General features: G+C 46.8%; 1 protein-coding gene across 1 annotated transcript in view; it reads right to left on the reverse strand.

The window, feature by feature from the left end:
* Pio (zona pellucida domain-containing protein piopio) overlaps positions 1-16,962 on the reverse strand; it is a 90,149-nt gene extending 73,187 nt beyond the window's left edge. The window contains exons 1-2 of the mRNA XM_078178384.1: positions 16,078-16,962; positions 10,527-10,564 (exon numbers count right to left, since the gene is read on the reverse strand). Coding sequence (XP_078034510.1) covers positions 10,527-10,564; positions 16,078-16,105 — 66 coding nt within the window. The 5' untranslated portion in view covers positions 16,106-16,962. The remainder of the gene's footprint in view (positions 1-10,526; positions 10,565-16,077) is intronic.
* Positions 16,963-17,248: the final 286 nt, after the last annotated feature.

Here is a 17,248-nt window from a genome sequence, read left to right on the forward strand (position 1 = left end):
GCTATCGCGGCGGCCGTTCGCGCGGAAAATAAACAGCTTGAACGGGGATAGATGGTGCATAGAGGCTCGAAGAGCGCAACAACGTCGCCGCGTGGCCGAGACCTTCGCAGTGGGTCCCCGGCAAATGAATTTCAAAGCCGTAATCAAAGTCTCGCCGATCCGATCCGATGAATAATAGGAAACGATGCGGCCGGATGATTAATTCCGCCGTTGAAACCCGAGCTCGCCCAGGCTCCGGCCTCGCGCGGTTGTAAATAAGACCTAAAGACGGCTGTTTGCGCGCGGGGCACCGATTGGATAACGAAAAGGAGACGAACGTGTCGCGGAACAAGCGTGTTTCTCAACCAGCGTTGGCTCATTCTTAATTACCCTATCCGGTAAAACACGTTGTCCCGGCAGGGGGATCCAGCGATTAGAGAACAGTTACACGCGTCGGATGATTGCGTCGTTGTCGCGTTTATGTTATTAGACGGCGTTTATCGACGCTCGCGCGAACAATCCTCTGCGGGAACACGCGTGACGCCACCAGGAAGAGCCTTATTAAAGGCCGGGTGGTCCTTGAGCAGAATTAACAAACCTAAACGAGGTTTCGCGAGCCCGTGGCATAGTCCTCTACCCGGTGATACTTTTAAACAATTCTTTGTAACCGCGATTCTCGCATTTAAATGCACATAGTAGTTGATCACCATTTGGGTCAGGAGGTTGTAACTAGCTGCATCGCCAATAGAGCAAAGTTCTTCAGAGGAGGTGTAAGTTTCTACTTTTAATAGCTGTCTAGAAATTGCTCGAAGCAGATTGCATTGGTTGCATCGATCGTTGCACAACATAGTTTCTCCGACGACCTCGATGAGAGAAGAAAAAGTCTTCGGAAAACCACGAATCCGCGGAAACTTCCGCAGTAATTTTAACACGCTTAAAATCTTATATAATTAATCATCATAGTCAACGAACGTACAATTATTTCTATAATCGTTTCGATGATCATATATATTTACGAAAATTTCGAAAATATTTTTGAAGTTTCGTTGTAAGAGATTTCGTCCGATTTCTTCGCGGAGGTGTCGGCGAGCAATTATCAAAATATCGCGGACAGGATAGGCCGCTCGTACAAACGATGGTACGATCACGTTAATGGCGGTGTTCGACGGGGAAAGCACGGTGCGGGTATAATTAGAAATGTTCCAAGCATAATGGCCAGGGAAACCAGTTCAGGGTTGCGTCGATGGTGCCCCGGAGACATCAACGCCTTGGCTAGGCTGCGCAAGAAAAACGAGGCAGACGTAACGCTTGCGTCTGATCGGCATCGACAATTACACGCTCGCTTGGCCGGCTCGCGAGAAGGCCTGTACACGCTCGTTTCTGCCGATACCTAAATCGGCAGCGTTCGGAAAATAAAAGTGTGTCGAGGGAAGTAAAAGGTGTCTCGGTTTGCCCTTGCCGCGGCGACCGGGCGCCATTACTCGACACCGGAGACCCCAGCAATCTGTCCTATCGGAACGCGCTCGCATTATGTTGTTTGATCCGTTCTCGGCCGTTTCATTATCTCCACCTCCCCTGATTAACACATTTCACCTCATTATTTCGATCGAATCGAACCTGACCTTCGTTCATTCGTACATCGATCAACCTACGACAAACTTACTGTATCTCGGCGCAGAGCGAATCTTCTGAGCTGAAAATTTTTTGTAAAATCCTTTAAAGTATCATTTAAACTACAGTGAAAGTTTCAGGAATTAATGTTCGGTCGCTTGATTATTATAAATTTCGTACGAGCGTCTCTTTACAACCTATCGAAGCGTTTATCTAAGAATAAACGGCTCTCGAAGAAAATGCTGTATCTTGTCAAAAAGTGAATCTTCCGTGTTGAAAATTTTTAGTAATATTCTCCAAAGTATCGCCCGAATCCCGTGAAAGTTTCAGAAATCATTATCCGATCGTTTAATTATTACAAATTTCGTAAGAGCGTCTTTTTCCGTGAAATGTTTACCTCGATGATTACTCGTCGGCAACCGCTGCTAGCTATTGATTCCGATTAAAGTTAATGTAAGTCGGTGCACTTTTACGGCGAATTTATATAACGATTGAATAAAAGCGGTGGACCCGATCTGCCCGGCAGCCTTTTTCCACGTTTTTCCCGCTGAAACGTAACCGCGATCTTTTCACTTTTCCTGCGGAGACACTGCTCCCATTCTGCTCCACTTTTCGATCGCTTTTAAGAGAAATCATACTTTCGTTAGGGGAAAAAAAATCTGGCGACGCGGTATTGATGCGTGATTGTATCCGGCGATACGCGTTTCGAGGATCGCGCGCGTGCGCGAACAGTGTGTGAAAGTGACGAACGGGTACGACTTAATTAGAAAGAGCTCGAATTGAAAACGTTCGAAAATTTGATTTTCTTTGAAACGGAATCAAGAAAATCTTTGCTTTTTAGCAACGCTACAATTTCATCGAGCGACGACAGATTTTTCTGAGAAGAAAAGAGATCGGCGATCGCCAACATTCCTGAAGCGTTTTCGAAACCGTAAGTGTCGTGGATAGACACATCGTAACGAGTTAACTGATTAAGAGATCAGCGTAAAAAGGGTGAAATGTATCGCGGCGGTCCCCGATGGAAAGCGAGATCTGGCGATACGTTTTCTCACGTGCGGCGGCGGCGGCGAACGCGCGTGTAGAGAAATTGTCTAATAAACACCGACACGTCTGCGTTGTTAATACCAGTGCACACTTATCGGTTGCGCGCCGATGAAAGTGGTTTAACGAGTCAGCAGCCATTTCGTGGGGCTCGAGACACGCGTGTTCTGGTGAACTGTAAACGCGAGACCCATCGACGAAGGTATCTACCGAACTGTTCAATCAGCGAGAGACAACGTAGCTTTAACAACAAATCCATTTTATTGTAACAGAGAGCTGTATCTCACACATTGTACAAATTATTAATTCCAACCATTTGCTTACGTTATTAAGGAAAGTAATTAATTCTGAATTCTATAGGGAATTTGCATAGCCAGTAGGGAATTTCAAAACGTGACAATAAGTCCGGCATTTTTCACGCGATCTCCATAACACGGGTTAACCATAAATGCTTCCATAAGGTCCAAAGAACGGAGCTCTAATCTGCGTACAAGTCTTCGAAGCGTTAACGTCGGGATAACCCGTGTACCCGCCTCGTAAGACATCGGCTACAGCAAACAACAACCGAGACACGTTCGATCCGGCCAGATCCACCTGCCTCTCGATCGTCCCGTCAAAGTCTCATTCTCGTGTGCGAGATAAACGCGTCCCTCGTAGCAGATCCATGAGCAGTTTACACACAGACCGCCCATCGATCAGCTCGATCCTTCGCTGGATCTGACCAAGCCGGGCCCCTACCGACAGCAGCAGCAGCAGCAACAGCAACAGCCTCGGACATTTTTGCGAAACCGGGGCCCGCACTTTGCACCACGAGTCTTCGCGATTATGTATAATTGGATCGAACACGACGTACGTGAGTGGAAACGTTCGACGCTGCGGATGAAAACGAGGCTTCTGCGTGGCTCGCCGCAACAACTCGATGATTCCTCGGCCATATAAGGCGCCGAGCAGTCCTCTCATCAGCCGATGGTATACGTCGAGGACGTCGGATCATCGCGGCGACGGTTCACTCCGCGTTCCAGTCGGTTGTGATCTAGGAGACGTCGATCCATCTTTGGACTTGGCAATTTTTCAGATCTTTTGGATTTGGAGATTTAGGGCTTGGGAATTTTGGTGTTTGGTAGCTTTGGGGCTTTTGGACTTTGAGATCTTGGAACTTTGGCACCTTGGAGATTAAATGCTATGAAACTTTGGAGCTTAAACGCTTTGGAAATTTGGAGCATAGAAGCTTTGGAACTTTGGAGCTTAGAAGCGTTGAAACTTTGAAGGTTAGGGCTTAGGAATTTTGGTGTTTGGTAGCTTTAGGGCTTTTGGACTTTGAGATCTTGGAACTTTGGGACCATGGAGATAAAATGCTATGGAACTTTGGAGCTTAAACGCCTTGGAAATTTGGAGCATGGAAGCTTTGGAACTTTGGAGCTTGGAAGCGTTGAAACTTTGAAGGTTAGGAGTTCAATATCTTTGCCACCTTAGAGCTTAGAATTTTAGATTTTTGGAGCTTAGAAGCTTGGAACTTCCGAGCTTAGCAACTGAAAAGCTTCGAATCTATAGAGCTTAGCAGCTCAAACACTTTGGAACTATGGATCTCAATAGCTTCAGAATTTTAATGACTTTGAAACCTCGATACTGAAAATCTTTGAAACTTTGGAGCTTCGAGACTTCAACAGTTCGCCGCTCATCCACTTCGAATCCTTGGAGCTGCAAGCTCCTCGCTCCAGCGTCCCCTAATCGTCGCGTCGACGCGATCCGTGGGATACAGCGCGATCATTGTCCATTTACGGCGGACCATGCCAGATGGAAATAAAAAAAAGAGGCAGTTCTCGCCGGCCTCGCGCCCGACTGAAACGCATTCTATCCGAAAGCGTGCAAGACTGACGTCACCGGACATACACGGCTATGGCAGCGATCGCTCACAGCCAGAGTGACTAATGTGACTCCCCGAGTTATGGCAGCGTGGACCGAGCGATGGGTGGTGTTCTCAAGGAGATCCCAGCCTACGCCGGACCCCGCGGCTACGTGCGTCGATCCGATTACCCATTGATCCACTCGATAGCCGTGAATCGTGATATATTTCAATATACGAAAATGTTAGGTCTGTCCCGGCCGTGGGCCATTATGGTTCCCATACGCGCGCTCATTACCGTTCCCGGAGCACTCTCCGCTGCAGGATATTGTCCGCGGCGGTTACGTTTTTACGGATAATTATTATTATTATTTACTAGCGCCGACGCGGCGAATAGAAATTGATCGTTCACGACGTAATCGAGCTTCCAAGATTCAGTATTTAGTTTTTTGCTGGGAGGCAACCCTTATCCCGGCGCATCTATGGCTTATAATACCGTGGGGAGCCGAACTTCGCAAACGAGCTGCCACGATCTTCTGAATTTAATGAGTCGACTACGGTGATTTATACGAAATAAATATCGATTGCTCCGATCGCGAAGGGCAGCTTTGATATAAAAATCTTTTACCTACAAAATTGCTTTTCCATGTCAGACGGAGTACTGGAACATCGCCAAAGAAGGGTTGAACTTTGCAGCGCGGAACGCGAAGAATGCGGCCCGGCGAGTCCCCCTAATTGCGATAACTTTCCCAAGTGAATATTCTATTAATAATAATCTCGCGAACCGTCGCAGCGGCATCGCATCGCCTTCGTCGCATCGCTATTACGTCCCAGAGATTGCTGGGGGCTGTCCGGGGACGAGACAAGTGTCTGGAAACGCGACGTGCTCGCGAGCCGGCGACAAAAACCCGAGAAAATCATCGCGGTGTTACGTAGGCGTAGCCGGCGATTATCGAGTCTCCGTGGAAATTCCGCGCCCACCTTGTTTTCTTTGACGGCATTCCGACGATCCCAAATTCGGCGTCCCTCTCGTTAATTACAAACCACTGTTTCGAAAGCGTTTGCCGGACGTACGTCACGCGTCCGACGTATTACGCGCGACGAGCCGATTCGAGGAAACGTGGAGGAAAGATCATTTACGCAATGCGCGTTTTAAACTTGGCCGCCTCGGGGACTTTCTCTCCGGTCAAACAAACGCCATTTTCTATCGGCCGGCGGAGCAATATATATATTCGATTGAGTCACTTCCGGTTTTCTCAGCCGCCTCTCGCCCCGTTGTCACGACTTGGCGCGCTACAACTAGGTCATTTTTTTCGAATTTATCGCCGGCGTCGCAGACAATGGTTATTGTTTTCGGGGGTGCGAGTTGTGAACATTTGCGAAACGCGACTTGTGAGATTCTTTCGATTCGAGACGCGAGGGTGGCGTTTTGCATGTTTATGCTTACCGCGAACCCTATCGTTTGCAACAGACGCGTGTGCACGTCGAAGGATGACGAAAGGATTGGGTTCTCAATATCGACGGACTTTGCATTTTCCTTTGTGATCAGAGTTTGTCTTGTCCTCTTTAATTATACCTTGTCTTCTTCTATGTGATCATACTTCGTCTTGTTCTATATGATCATACTTCGTCTTGTTCTATGTGATCATACTTTGTCTTGTTCTATGTGATCATACTTCGTCTTGTTCTATGCGATCATACTTTATTTTCTTCTATGTGATCATACTTTGTCTTCTTCTATGTGATCATACTTTGTTTTCTTCTATGTGATCATACTTTGTCTTCTTCTATGTGATCATACTTTGTCTTCTTCTATATGATCATACTTTGTCTTCTTCTATATGATCATACTTTATCTTCTCCTTTGTGATCAAATTTTGCCTTCTCCTTTGCGATCACACTTCGCTTTTCTTCCCCGATTACAATTCGATTTTTCTATTCTGCTCGCGAGTAGATTCTGTCATGTTCATCTGCTGCCTCGCGGTCACACTTTGCTTTCTCTTTCGCCACACTTCACTTTTGCTTTTGCGATGAGCAGGCGACCCGACGCTTTCGACATCATCTCGATAAACTTGTTTCGGCGCAGAAAAATTACGCATTCGTACCGGCCATGTAAATGACCTAACAGTGCAGTCCACACTTTCACCGCATCCACAATTACCCCGTCAGCCAGATGCAGTAACAACAATCGCCATTATAATCGACTGCATAAGTAATTAAATAAATATTTAAGAGTGTATCAAGATACTATGTTAAATACTATGTAATACTATGTAAAAAGATACGAAAAGAAAACGTGTTTCGTAATTCCAAGACCGATGCAAAGACGATAAAAAAGGATCGAACATAATCGATCGCAGGTCAACGGGCCGACTCGATTAGAGTGATAGGAAAAATGAATTTGCGATAGGAAAAATGAATTCGCGATTCGACGAGGAAAGCGGCCTCGGTTTTCCATCGTCCGTGAAACGTGTGAACTGCCAGTGATCCAGTCACTTCCGGTATCGGTTCTCGTGCAGCGAAACGTCTGTGAAAACGAGCCCGGAGCCGCGCCGGGATAGATCCCGCGCCGATATTTAAAACTGCGGCCGAGTAAAAGTGGGCGTGGCTGTTCCGAACGGATTGTCTTTCCTTCTCCACGATCTACCTACACCTGTGTGCCAGTCTCCGCTCGCGAGCCCCGTTTACCCGCGAAGCCCCAACATTCACACATCTCTGTGTACCGTCCGCTCGCGCAAATATTTGCGGATACTTCGAATTTTCTGGCTCGCTCCGGCGATTTTTAACGCCGGCGACCCGTTCCCGTCGGTTTACCCTCTTTCCCTTCCAAAAAGTACGTCCAATATTTGCGAGGATCGAGAGCTCGCGATCGTCTCTTTTGATTGCCTGCTCGCTCTCGCCTGCTTGCCTTCCACATACTGGACATTTTTTCGCGAGTGTATCGCCTGCACGAGCGCCTGTCTCGTTGTTTCGCTCGCCTTTTTTTCGGGACGGCGTGTTTGCGCGGACGGAACGTAATTTCGATGCTTCCGAGGCCTTTCGCCAATATTTGAGACCTCCTGCGAGCCTCTTCGCGAACGTGATTGTTTAACGGAGATCCCCCCGTGTTTGCTGATAACTGTTGCCTCGCTTTTTCTTTCCCGGACTTCGGAAGTGGACCTTCGAGCGCCTCGCGAGTTCTACGACCTCTCCGAGCGAATTTCCACATCGTTGCTAAAGACTAAGAAGTTCGGATTTAATATCCTGCGAATGGAGATGCCGTGGGTTGAAACAGACGACCCAATTTTTCAGTTAAAATAGTCTCGAATGCTACGAGCAAATTACTATCGACGGCTCGCAGTGGTCGCTGCAAGAAACTCGCGATTTCCAACCGCGATAACGCCGATTTCCCGAACGAGATTTCTACGGTGAAAATTTCGCGCGTCCGACGCTCTCGAATCGTATCGGAGACACCGGGTTCTTTTTTCCGTCGTGTGTAACGAGCGTCACGAGACAGCGTTAAAGAACGAGCCCTCGTAGCGAAGGTTAGTTACAGGAGAGATAATTCGGGGAAACGTTTCTCGTTTCTCTCATGGTAATCACGGCGAGGCATCGTGTCGCCGGTAAAGAGAGATAAAGGGGGGAAAGGGAGAGCGACAATGGCGGCGTTCCCTCGACGACAAAGACACGCCGGATTCGACGTCGTTAGCCCATTCGGAAGGCTGCAATCCCTGTACCGCTTGTGCAACGCTTAATAATTGACAATTACGCTTAAACTTGGCGTTTACGGGCCGCGGCCGGTGGTTCCCTCAAGTGCGCGTAATTAACTAAAACTACTAAATCGCTGGGCTGTTATCGCGCAGCCTAGATGCGTCGCGAATCGAACATATATTTTTTCTGCAATATTTATAAAAATTCTCACCGTTTTATTATCTTTTAAATTTATCGTTCGTAAATATTTGAAGAGTAACTTTTATAAAAATTCTAAACGATATACGTCGAAAGGTTAATCAGCTCAGATTTGAAATTTTTCCCAACGTAATAAATACAGATCCGAGCGACGAGATTTTAATAGCAACTAATCGCAATTTTCTATGATTTCTAAGAGTTGCCCTCTCTAGTAACGAAACCAAAATCAGCTTTTCCAGCAAACTCTGATGCTATCAGCCGCCATCGGATCCATAATTAACGAGATACGATCGGCGGCGATAGTATTTTCGTTGGCCGAAATGTTGCGAAGCGCGAAGGAAAAAAAAATTAATGTTGCGCGGTCCCGACACAATTTTCCCGACAGACGTTTCTGGCGGAGGAGGGCGGGTGGGGGGTGGCACGTTGTGCCAACAAAGGATTACATAATTCCCCGCATTCCACGCGAACACACAACGCGAGCCGGTTCGTGTCTCGTCGCGGCGCGGCGCACGATACGACGAGAGAAAGTATTATTGTGCACGCACCGGGCTTCGGGGCCCGCCGATATCGAAATCGAGATCGAAATCGGTCGAAAACGAAGGGGGGCTGCCCGTTGATCCGGCAATAATATGAAAAAGATCCTACGGCAGAACGGCCCCCGCGGGCGTGTTTCGTAACGCCGTTGCACTCGTTGCACAATCCGTTACGGAAACTTTTTACCTCGCGCGTCTCATGATTGATAAAACGGTCTAATTGGACTTTCCAACTGCTGCTTCGGGCCGGCGGCGAACTTAAAGGGGTTGTTCCACCGTGATTCGTTGAAAAAATATTGATTTTCTTTTATATTTTCTTAAAGAATGTGCGGTTTTGAAATAATGTCTGCGAAACTCCGTGTCAGAATTCGTCGAGTTATAAAGATACAGCTGGGTGAACATCTGTAACATGAATGGTTGATGATAGCGCTTTCATAAATGTAAATGATGCACGATTGCCCGTCGAATTTTTCAATAATTTACTGCAGTATTTCAAGCAGAATTTAAAGTTTATTGCTTGATATGATTTCACGAAAGTATCTTATTTTTTATATCTTGCACTAATCTATTTTAAACCTTTGTATTTTAAATAATTAAAGTATAATCTCCCACCCGAATTCAGTCTCAATGAAATTAAGGCTAGCCATCAATTTTCATATTTCCTAACCTAAAAATTTTGTCGAATTTACTAAAACAATCGTAAATAAAATTTGTAAGTCCGACCGCAAGAATGCAATTTACAGTAAAATACCATCTTAATACGACGACTTGAACGAGCTCGACACTCGGCCAATTAATTGCAGTGCTTCCAACAATATGGGACAGTTTAGCCGGCTAGAATTCGAACTTCTTTTCCTCGTGGCAGTCCGGATAGGCCGAGGGGTACGTTGTTAGGTATAATTAGACGATACGGTAATGAATTTGCCGGCAGTTTCGACGAATTTATCTCTTTATCGTGCCTCGGACTGAACCACGGCTGCTTCGTTAGAGTTCATCAAAACGGCCTGGCGAATTAATTGCCGCGCGAGTAGGGACCCTGTTAGTTACGTTTATCTTTTATCGGGCTCGAATTACGCCGGAATCGTCATTACCGTCGCGTTTTTTATTTGCAACGCCAGCGGGATGCGGCCGGTTTGCATAAACATTCGCGGCCCGATGGAAATGCGAACCGAACGGATACGTAATTATCTGTTTCTCTGCCGCCACGCCGCGCCACGGCCGAGGAGAAAGTGTCTCTCTCTCTCGGTGCATACGTTTAGGCGGCTAACGAGAACGGACTCCTAAGAAAAATCAACTGAAAGTTAATTGTGCTCTGCTATCTTGCGGAATCGTTCCCGTAAAAAATATAGTTGTGGAGAAAATTCCTCCACGGTCTCGTGGAAAACTGTAATTCTTTGCTGGTGGTTCTGTTGATAAACCACAGTCGCGGGTAACCGAGGGTAACAAATGCGTCCAAAATATATCAAACATGATTATTATAACTTCAAAATGAATCGAGACATTTGTTCGCAACGTTTTTAAAAGAAAAATATGAAAGCGATCGTTCCGATCGTCGCGGTAATTTCAAGTGCTGAAAGCAGTAACCGGCGCGAACGAAATAGTTGTTAATTATGGTCAAGATGTTTACTCACCAATAGAAACGCCAACACGACCCTCCGACAGTCCATGGCTAAAATAAAAGAGAAAGTCTGATTAATAACTGGGTCGAACTCCCATGAGTACGATCGACCGCGCAAACGGTTGCCGCGCGTGAACACTTGCCACGAAAAATCGTATCTTTTTCCCTAAAGTATCACTCGCAACATACACCGGTAACCGGAGTCTGTTCTCCGTACACTCGAAATATGGTTAACCGTACCCCCGAATGCTTCCACTCGACGCCGTATCGGCTCAAACATTTCGAATCGGTTCGCGACCATCGCAAACGACCATCGTCTATCCGCCGTCTACTTTCTAGAGGCGTTCCCCATTCATGAAACAGCAACTGGAGCCTCGAAACAATTTGCAAATCACTTTCGAAGAACGAGAACGCTTCGCCACGTTCAATTCTTCCATTTCAGGTTACTTCGAACGATCATCGGACGATCATCGAACGCCTGGAATCGGTCAGCGACCACGGTAAAGTGGGATGAAATGTGCTACCATGTCCCTAAACGCGTTCCCCATTCATAAAACGATAACTACAGTCCCTCGACCTCTAGAAAATCACTATCCACAGGTGAGCATAGTCTTTCTCGCTCGATTATTTGCAGTAACAACTTGTAAAACGGCTCTGATCGATCAGCGAGCCATGTTAGCTCGTCCCTGGACTCTGGTTCTCCATTCATAAAATGGTACCCAGAGACTGGTAGTCTCTCGGAAATCACTTTTTTCCACGATGCGAGCACAGTCTGTTTTCATCGCGGCTTTCTTTGCACATGCTAAGAACTTCTGAAACCGTGCCTAATCGGTCAGTAACCACCTGGAACCATCGTCTATCCTTTACGCGACGACGCGTCCTCCATTCATGAAATGGTACCCGGAGCCACCAAGCGTCGACGAAAATCGCGATTCACCGGGAATAGCGGACACTCGTGGGATCACGGGGCAAACTTTAGTTCGGCGACGAACGGCATCCTCGATCTTCGTAATGATCCGCGGCTCGTTCCAAAGGGCGGACAATGGAGGTTTTGCGGAGCTGGTTAGCTCCGAGATCCGTGTCGGGGCTCGAGAAAGCGACGGCGACGCGGCGTTCTCGCGAACATAACGCAAGAACGTTCACTTTTTCGTGCCGCAGGAGAGGCCGGTGCACGGTGCAGGAACGACCTCGAGCACTCTGGACCACCATGGTTGACCCCGTCGGACCGCCGCCATTTTTCACTGCACCACGCGCGCGCGCGCGTCTTTTCACGGGTTTTACACGGTTGGCTACGTGGATTCGCAGCGGGCGTCGCGACCACACGAATCGCGGGATTTACGTGGCTGGTCGATCGACATCCCGCGAGGTTCTGGCCACCTTCTTTCCACCTTTTCTCTCGCGGCCGGGAGCCGACAGGATCGTGCCTCAGAGCGGGCTGCACCCGGGCGAACCAGGGCCGTAACGATCGCCACCTTTCACCTGGCAATCGCCACGAGGAAATGGTCCCTTTCCCGCTGATTCGAGAATCTGGATCGCGATATTGGGACTCGTGAAAGTGTAGATCATTTGGCCAATCATTTAATATTTTTTATTGATTTTATATTAATCGATTAATTCGTTTTATTAATTTTTCATTGGCTACCGAAATCTGTAGTACATGTAAATTAAGGGGACGTTGGACGGTTGCGATTAAAACTGCAGAAAATATTTTTTAAAGTATTAATAACAATGCTGGGTGGTCCTTCTTGAACTATAAATGTTGCAAAAATCACCTTGATTTTTTAATTAATTTTTGAATAGGTACCAGAAGCTGCGGTGAAAATACATTAAGAGGACGTTGAACTTACTGTTCAATAAAAGCAACTAATATTAAGAAATAATTCAGCCATCTTCTGTGAAAGATTCTTTATCATTCTAACAACCGTAGAGCAGAAAATGAGAAACTGGTCATTTCGATCAGCTCGTTAGTCTCAGTGTTAATTAATAGAAGATCGTGGTTATTCGGAAAAAATCTAAATTGCAAAGGTGCGATTTTTATCACTCTACAAGCCACCCTAATCTCTTGCTCAAGAATGTGGTCATTTCATTTGATGAAAAGTAAAGAAACAGGTGATACGAAACGGCGCGTAAAACGTTCGATCTGGACGCGATTAAGTCGTTAATTAATCTTATTATCAAGCGTGGCAACCATTTTCCACGTTTAGCAAGACGGCGCAATATAATTCTCTACGATGAATATTTATAAACCGGACTTCCCTGCGAACGACGTCGCCGTGCTGCTAAAAAAGAATCAGCGACGACGAAAATAGAGAAACTTTCGAATGGACCCGTTGTTATTCTAATTCGAGTGAAAGTGCCGACTCCACGTGGGATTAGATTTTCGGTGTACCTGTAACCGTCGCGATCGCTCGTTTCGACATAGTTATCCCGATGGCCGGTTACGTTAGCCGGACGCGTAGGAATCGGAAGAGTATGGTCGTCACGTAGCCTGCCCACGTCATGGCTTGTCGCGCGTTGAAGTCACCGGCGTGCTCTAGGACGGATATAGTCATCGATATATGCGTTCGCACCGTTACGACATCTCGAAATAGATTGATACGTTTTAACCGCAAAAAGTGCGCGCACTGTCAATCATGACTCTGTTATTTGTGCTTCGCGGGACGGCGTGTACCCGTGCACACCGTGTATAATAATCAGACGACCATTGAACTTAGCTCGGACAACCCGGATGCAAATCGTTCAATTCGCAGATACGTGTATCGGAATACGTTCGAGATATTAAATTGCTGCAGACGGAAACATATAATTCTTTTATTACTGTAATATTCTATCTAATATTTAAAATATTCTATCTAATATTTAAAATATTCTATTTAATATTTAAAATATTCTATAAAATGTTTTGTTCAGTTATCGTTAATATCTTCTCATGTAGAATTTTATTCGTATCTTTCTGTCTACATTTTCACGCGTTATATTAAACTTTATTCATTTCGTGTAAAAATTTGCAGTGTTGGAACGAAAGCTGAATTACAATTGTCATCTGCAAAGAAACTCGTTGAATAAATTACTCCAAGTTTAGGAATTGTTTTCAATCATTTCGAAGCTCAGAGTTTTGTCCATCGACAACTACTTTTCGACGACTACCGCGATCGAGATCGATTTCTGGACCGCGTGGGCGCCTAGGATCCTTGGCGCCCGCGTATTTGGTCTCGCCACCTACGACAAGGATGAACAAACTGACGAGGCGAGCCTTGTGCTCGTTTTCGCGCCCGGCACCGTTGCGTAATGCAACGCGTTTCATTAAATCGTCTATTAAGCCCGCGTTATCCGTTCAGCCGGTTCCGACTTGGTCAACGGCGACGTTTTTCCCGTGCGTGTCTCTCGGGAAAGGAAACGGCCGCAACGGCACAGCTGTCGGCGGTTCTACGGCGCCCTTCCATCGCACCCGTTCTTTTTCGGAACGTGTGCACACGAACGTGCGATCGTGGCTAACGTTGTACCGTGTGCTCGTGTACCTCCCCCGCGTTCGCCTGCATTCTCGCGGAACGCAGCTCTTGCTCGGGTCGACATAGCGGATTACAGACTAATACTTTTTTAGATTGGCAGTATGACGATCAAAGTTACATTCAGTATATAATCATTAGACTACGGACCTTATACATTTATAATAAAATTGTTTAATCACAGTTTTAAATGTGAGAAAGATTAATTCAGAATTGTATTATATTTAATTCACAAACATGATTAGAGAATGAATAAACTTGCTGTTAAGTTTCTGTGTCTTGCAAACCAGACAATTTTTATTACGCATAAAATCCGCAAGCCAATGATCATATACATTTACTATTTCAGCTTATCCATCGATAGATTACTATTTCACCAAGCGCCCTATTGACAAGTAGAAAGTCCAATCTACGGCGGTGACTCGTTGCAAAACGTATACTTTGACGAGAGAACCCTTGCCGAAAAGTAGAAAGTCTGGATCACGTATTATAAATTTCGTGGTGTGTATCGCATTGGCAAAACGGGAGGGCCAATCGCAGAAACGTGGGTTGAGAAACGCGGCGGCTTTCGACGACCTTGGGGAGGGAAGCATTTAAAACGCGAGCGTGCGCGAGAGCGAGCAGGCGAGCGAGCGAGCGAGGGAACGGATGACGTAAGCCGCGGATTTTTCCCGCGGATCGTTGCTTTCCGATCGAACTTCTCGGACTCGTCGGGTTCTCCAGGAACTCGTTCGCCGGGCGCCGTCGCGCCCTTGAACGTCCGCCAACGTGGTCGTCGCAGTCTTTCCACGAGCAAGAAAGTGTGTTGCGCCATCTTGGTGTCACCGTGATCGGAAGCGCAAAACCCATAGAGACGTTTTACAGGCGCGCGTTCGCCTATCGTTCCCCCGATATCTCCGATAACGTCCGCGTTAATCAATATTACCGGTCGTCGCAGTTAATCGTTCCAGGCAAATCGAGTGGAAGCATCCTCGTTTTCGACGCGTCGATCGCTCTCTTAGAAATCTCCCGCGATCGAGGCTCCTTCGCTGACCGTTCGATCTCCCGGGAAGAATATCCCGGAATTATTTCGCCATGGATCATATTCGTGGTGTTTTTATATTAAACGTAATCTATACCTTGAAGTACTTTCTACAAATGAAATCGATGCTCCAGTTGGTTTTCTACGACGTGCGCACCCTAGATCGTTCTCTACCGGCGAAATCATCGGTTTCGATTCTTTTCTAAAAATCTGCCTTTCAGATTATTTTCCATAGAACGGATCTATACGCTACGCGATTCTCTGTTGGTGATACCTACGCTCTAATTATCTACGAATCGAGTCTACGTTCTAAAGCGTTCTCATCGTTCGATTAAATTTTCTCACTATCACCGCTTATCGCTTGTTTAGACGTTATCCGGTTCCAATCAAATTTTCAGCACTTACATAGCTCCTGTAAATCTGGAACGTTATTTTTAACACTGGTAATTCTGGTTTAACGGAGTCGTGAGTTACCCTATTTTATTACTACTTCTATTTCACTGTAGAACTATAATTTTCGATATTATCATTTTCTACAGTAATCAGGAGCGAAATGCAATAAATCATGACTAGATTGACATAGCTTTTCGCGTTTTTGATCAGAAGGCTGTCGTAACCCCGGTGTAGTAGTTGTTTCTATGTTAATTATCATATTGATCAACCCTTTGTTTTCTCTTAAATAGAAACAGTTTATTTATTCACATAGAAAATAAAAATTTTCTCTCTTTATTATAGAAATTGAGGATAAAGAAGTGTTAATCAGTACAACTGTGAAAGAAATTATAGTACAGTAAATTTTAAACGAAACATTTTCGCGTCTCTAAAGGAACGGAAGCGTGCCAAACCGAGAAAAAATAGCTGCGTTTGAAATCGTAGGCAGACTCCAGTCTGATTGACATTTAGCACGGGCAGAAACGAAATGCATACACGTGTGAGAAAGTGAATTGGTGCGTCAACGAAAGTCCGGCTCTCGTTGCCGATTTCCTCACCGCGGAAAAGGGAAAAGCGTAACTCGATATATATATATATATAACTACCTGTCTCGATCGTCGTCCGGGCGAACATGTGTCCACGGGCTGCTCGGTCCAGCGAAAACGATGAAAAGTTCGATCCGGGTTTTTCTATCGCGGCACGTTGCGAAACCGCGTCGCGAGTCAAGCGTGAAGAGTGAGACCAAGGAAACGGGACTGAAAAGCCAGTCTCGAGAGAACAATCACGGATCACTGGTATTACGATCGGCCGGGGCGGGTTGTCCGTTGGTTCCTGGTCAGTTTGGCCTGGCACTCGTTCATCACCAGCACTTCCGGTAGCACAGAGGGCTGCGTCTTACGCGCGTCCTCGCCGGCCACGAAGTCCTCGCGCGCCTCGACATCCCCAAAACCATGGAAGATCGATGTCGATGACCTTGCTTCTGACCACTCCGGAGACGCGATCATACGCTTCGGTCCCGGGGATCGGTCATTCTGGAAACCGGTCCGCGTATCCTGGAGCGAAGGGACACCCAGAAGGTAAACTCTCCGAGGAACCGACTCTGCGAATTCAACTGGCTTTCGAACCGATTTACCAGCCGATTTATGGCGTTGTCCGGCACGAGGACCGCCTATATAGATTTGGCAGACTCTGTCAAGGTACCGGTCGGGTCCCTCGCATCGCCTATCGGGTTAACCCGAAGCTGGTCAAGGCTGGGAACGAGACCAGGATCGCGTCGAGCGTCTATGATTTTTCGGATTGGCGGTCGCTCGCGGTTTCGCGCTGCGGTCGGGATCGATGCCTGGTCCTTGGGCACGCGGCTCCCCTTGAATTTCGTTCACGTTTTCGCCACTTCACCACACACCTGCCGGTTCGTCGCTCCGCAGAGAAGCAGCCGAGCCTGAACAGAGCCGCGGAAAAGAAAACCGTTGCGGTCGACGCGAGGCTCGAGACTGCACTGTGCGCCGAGTCCTGTGTTGTTCCGCTCGCGGTACCCTGCGTGTACCACGAGGCGGAGGAACAGGGAACCGGTGGGACGACGGAGCGACAGAGACAGAGAGGGGAGGAGGGAAAGAGAGAGAGAGAGAGCGGCGGTTATAGAGAGCGAGAGAGAGAGGGGGGAAGGCAGCAGGTTGAACGACGAAGAGAGATAGAGCGGTTGTGGAAGGATAAAGGAGCGACAAAATTATGAAAATTCGGAGAAAGTGATCGAACGGGTCCTTTTTTGGATTCGATGAC

This window comes from Augochlora pura, chromosome 4, assembly GCF_028453695.1.
Source record: "Augochlora pura isolate Apur16 chromosome 4, APUR_v2.2.1, whole genome shotgun sequence".
NCBI lineage: Eukaryota > Metazoa > Arthropoda > Insecta > Hymenoptera > Halictidae > Augochlora > Augochlora pura.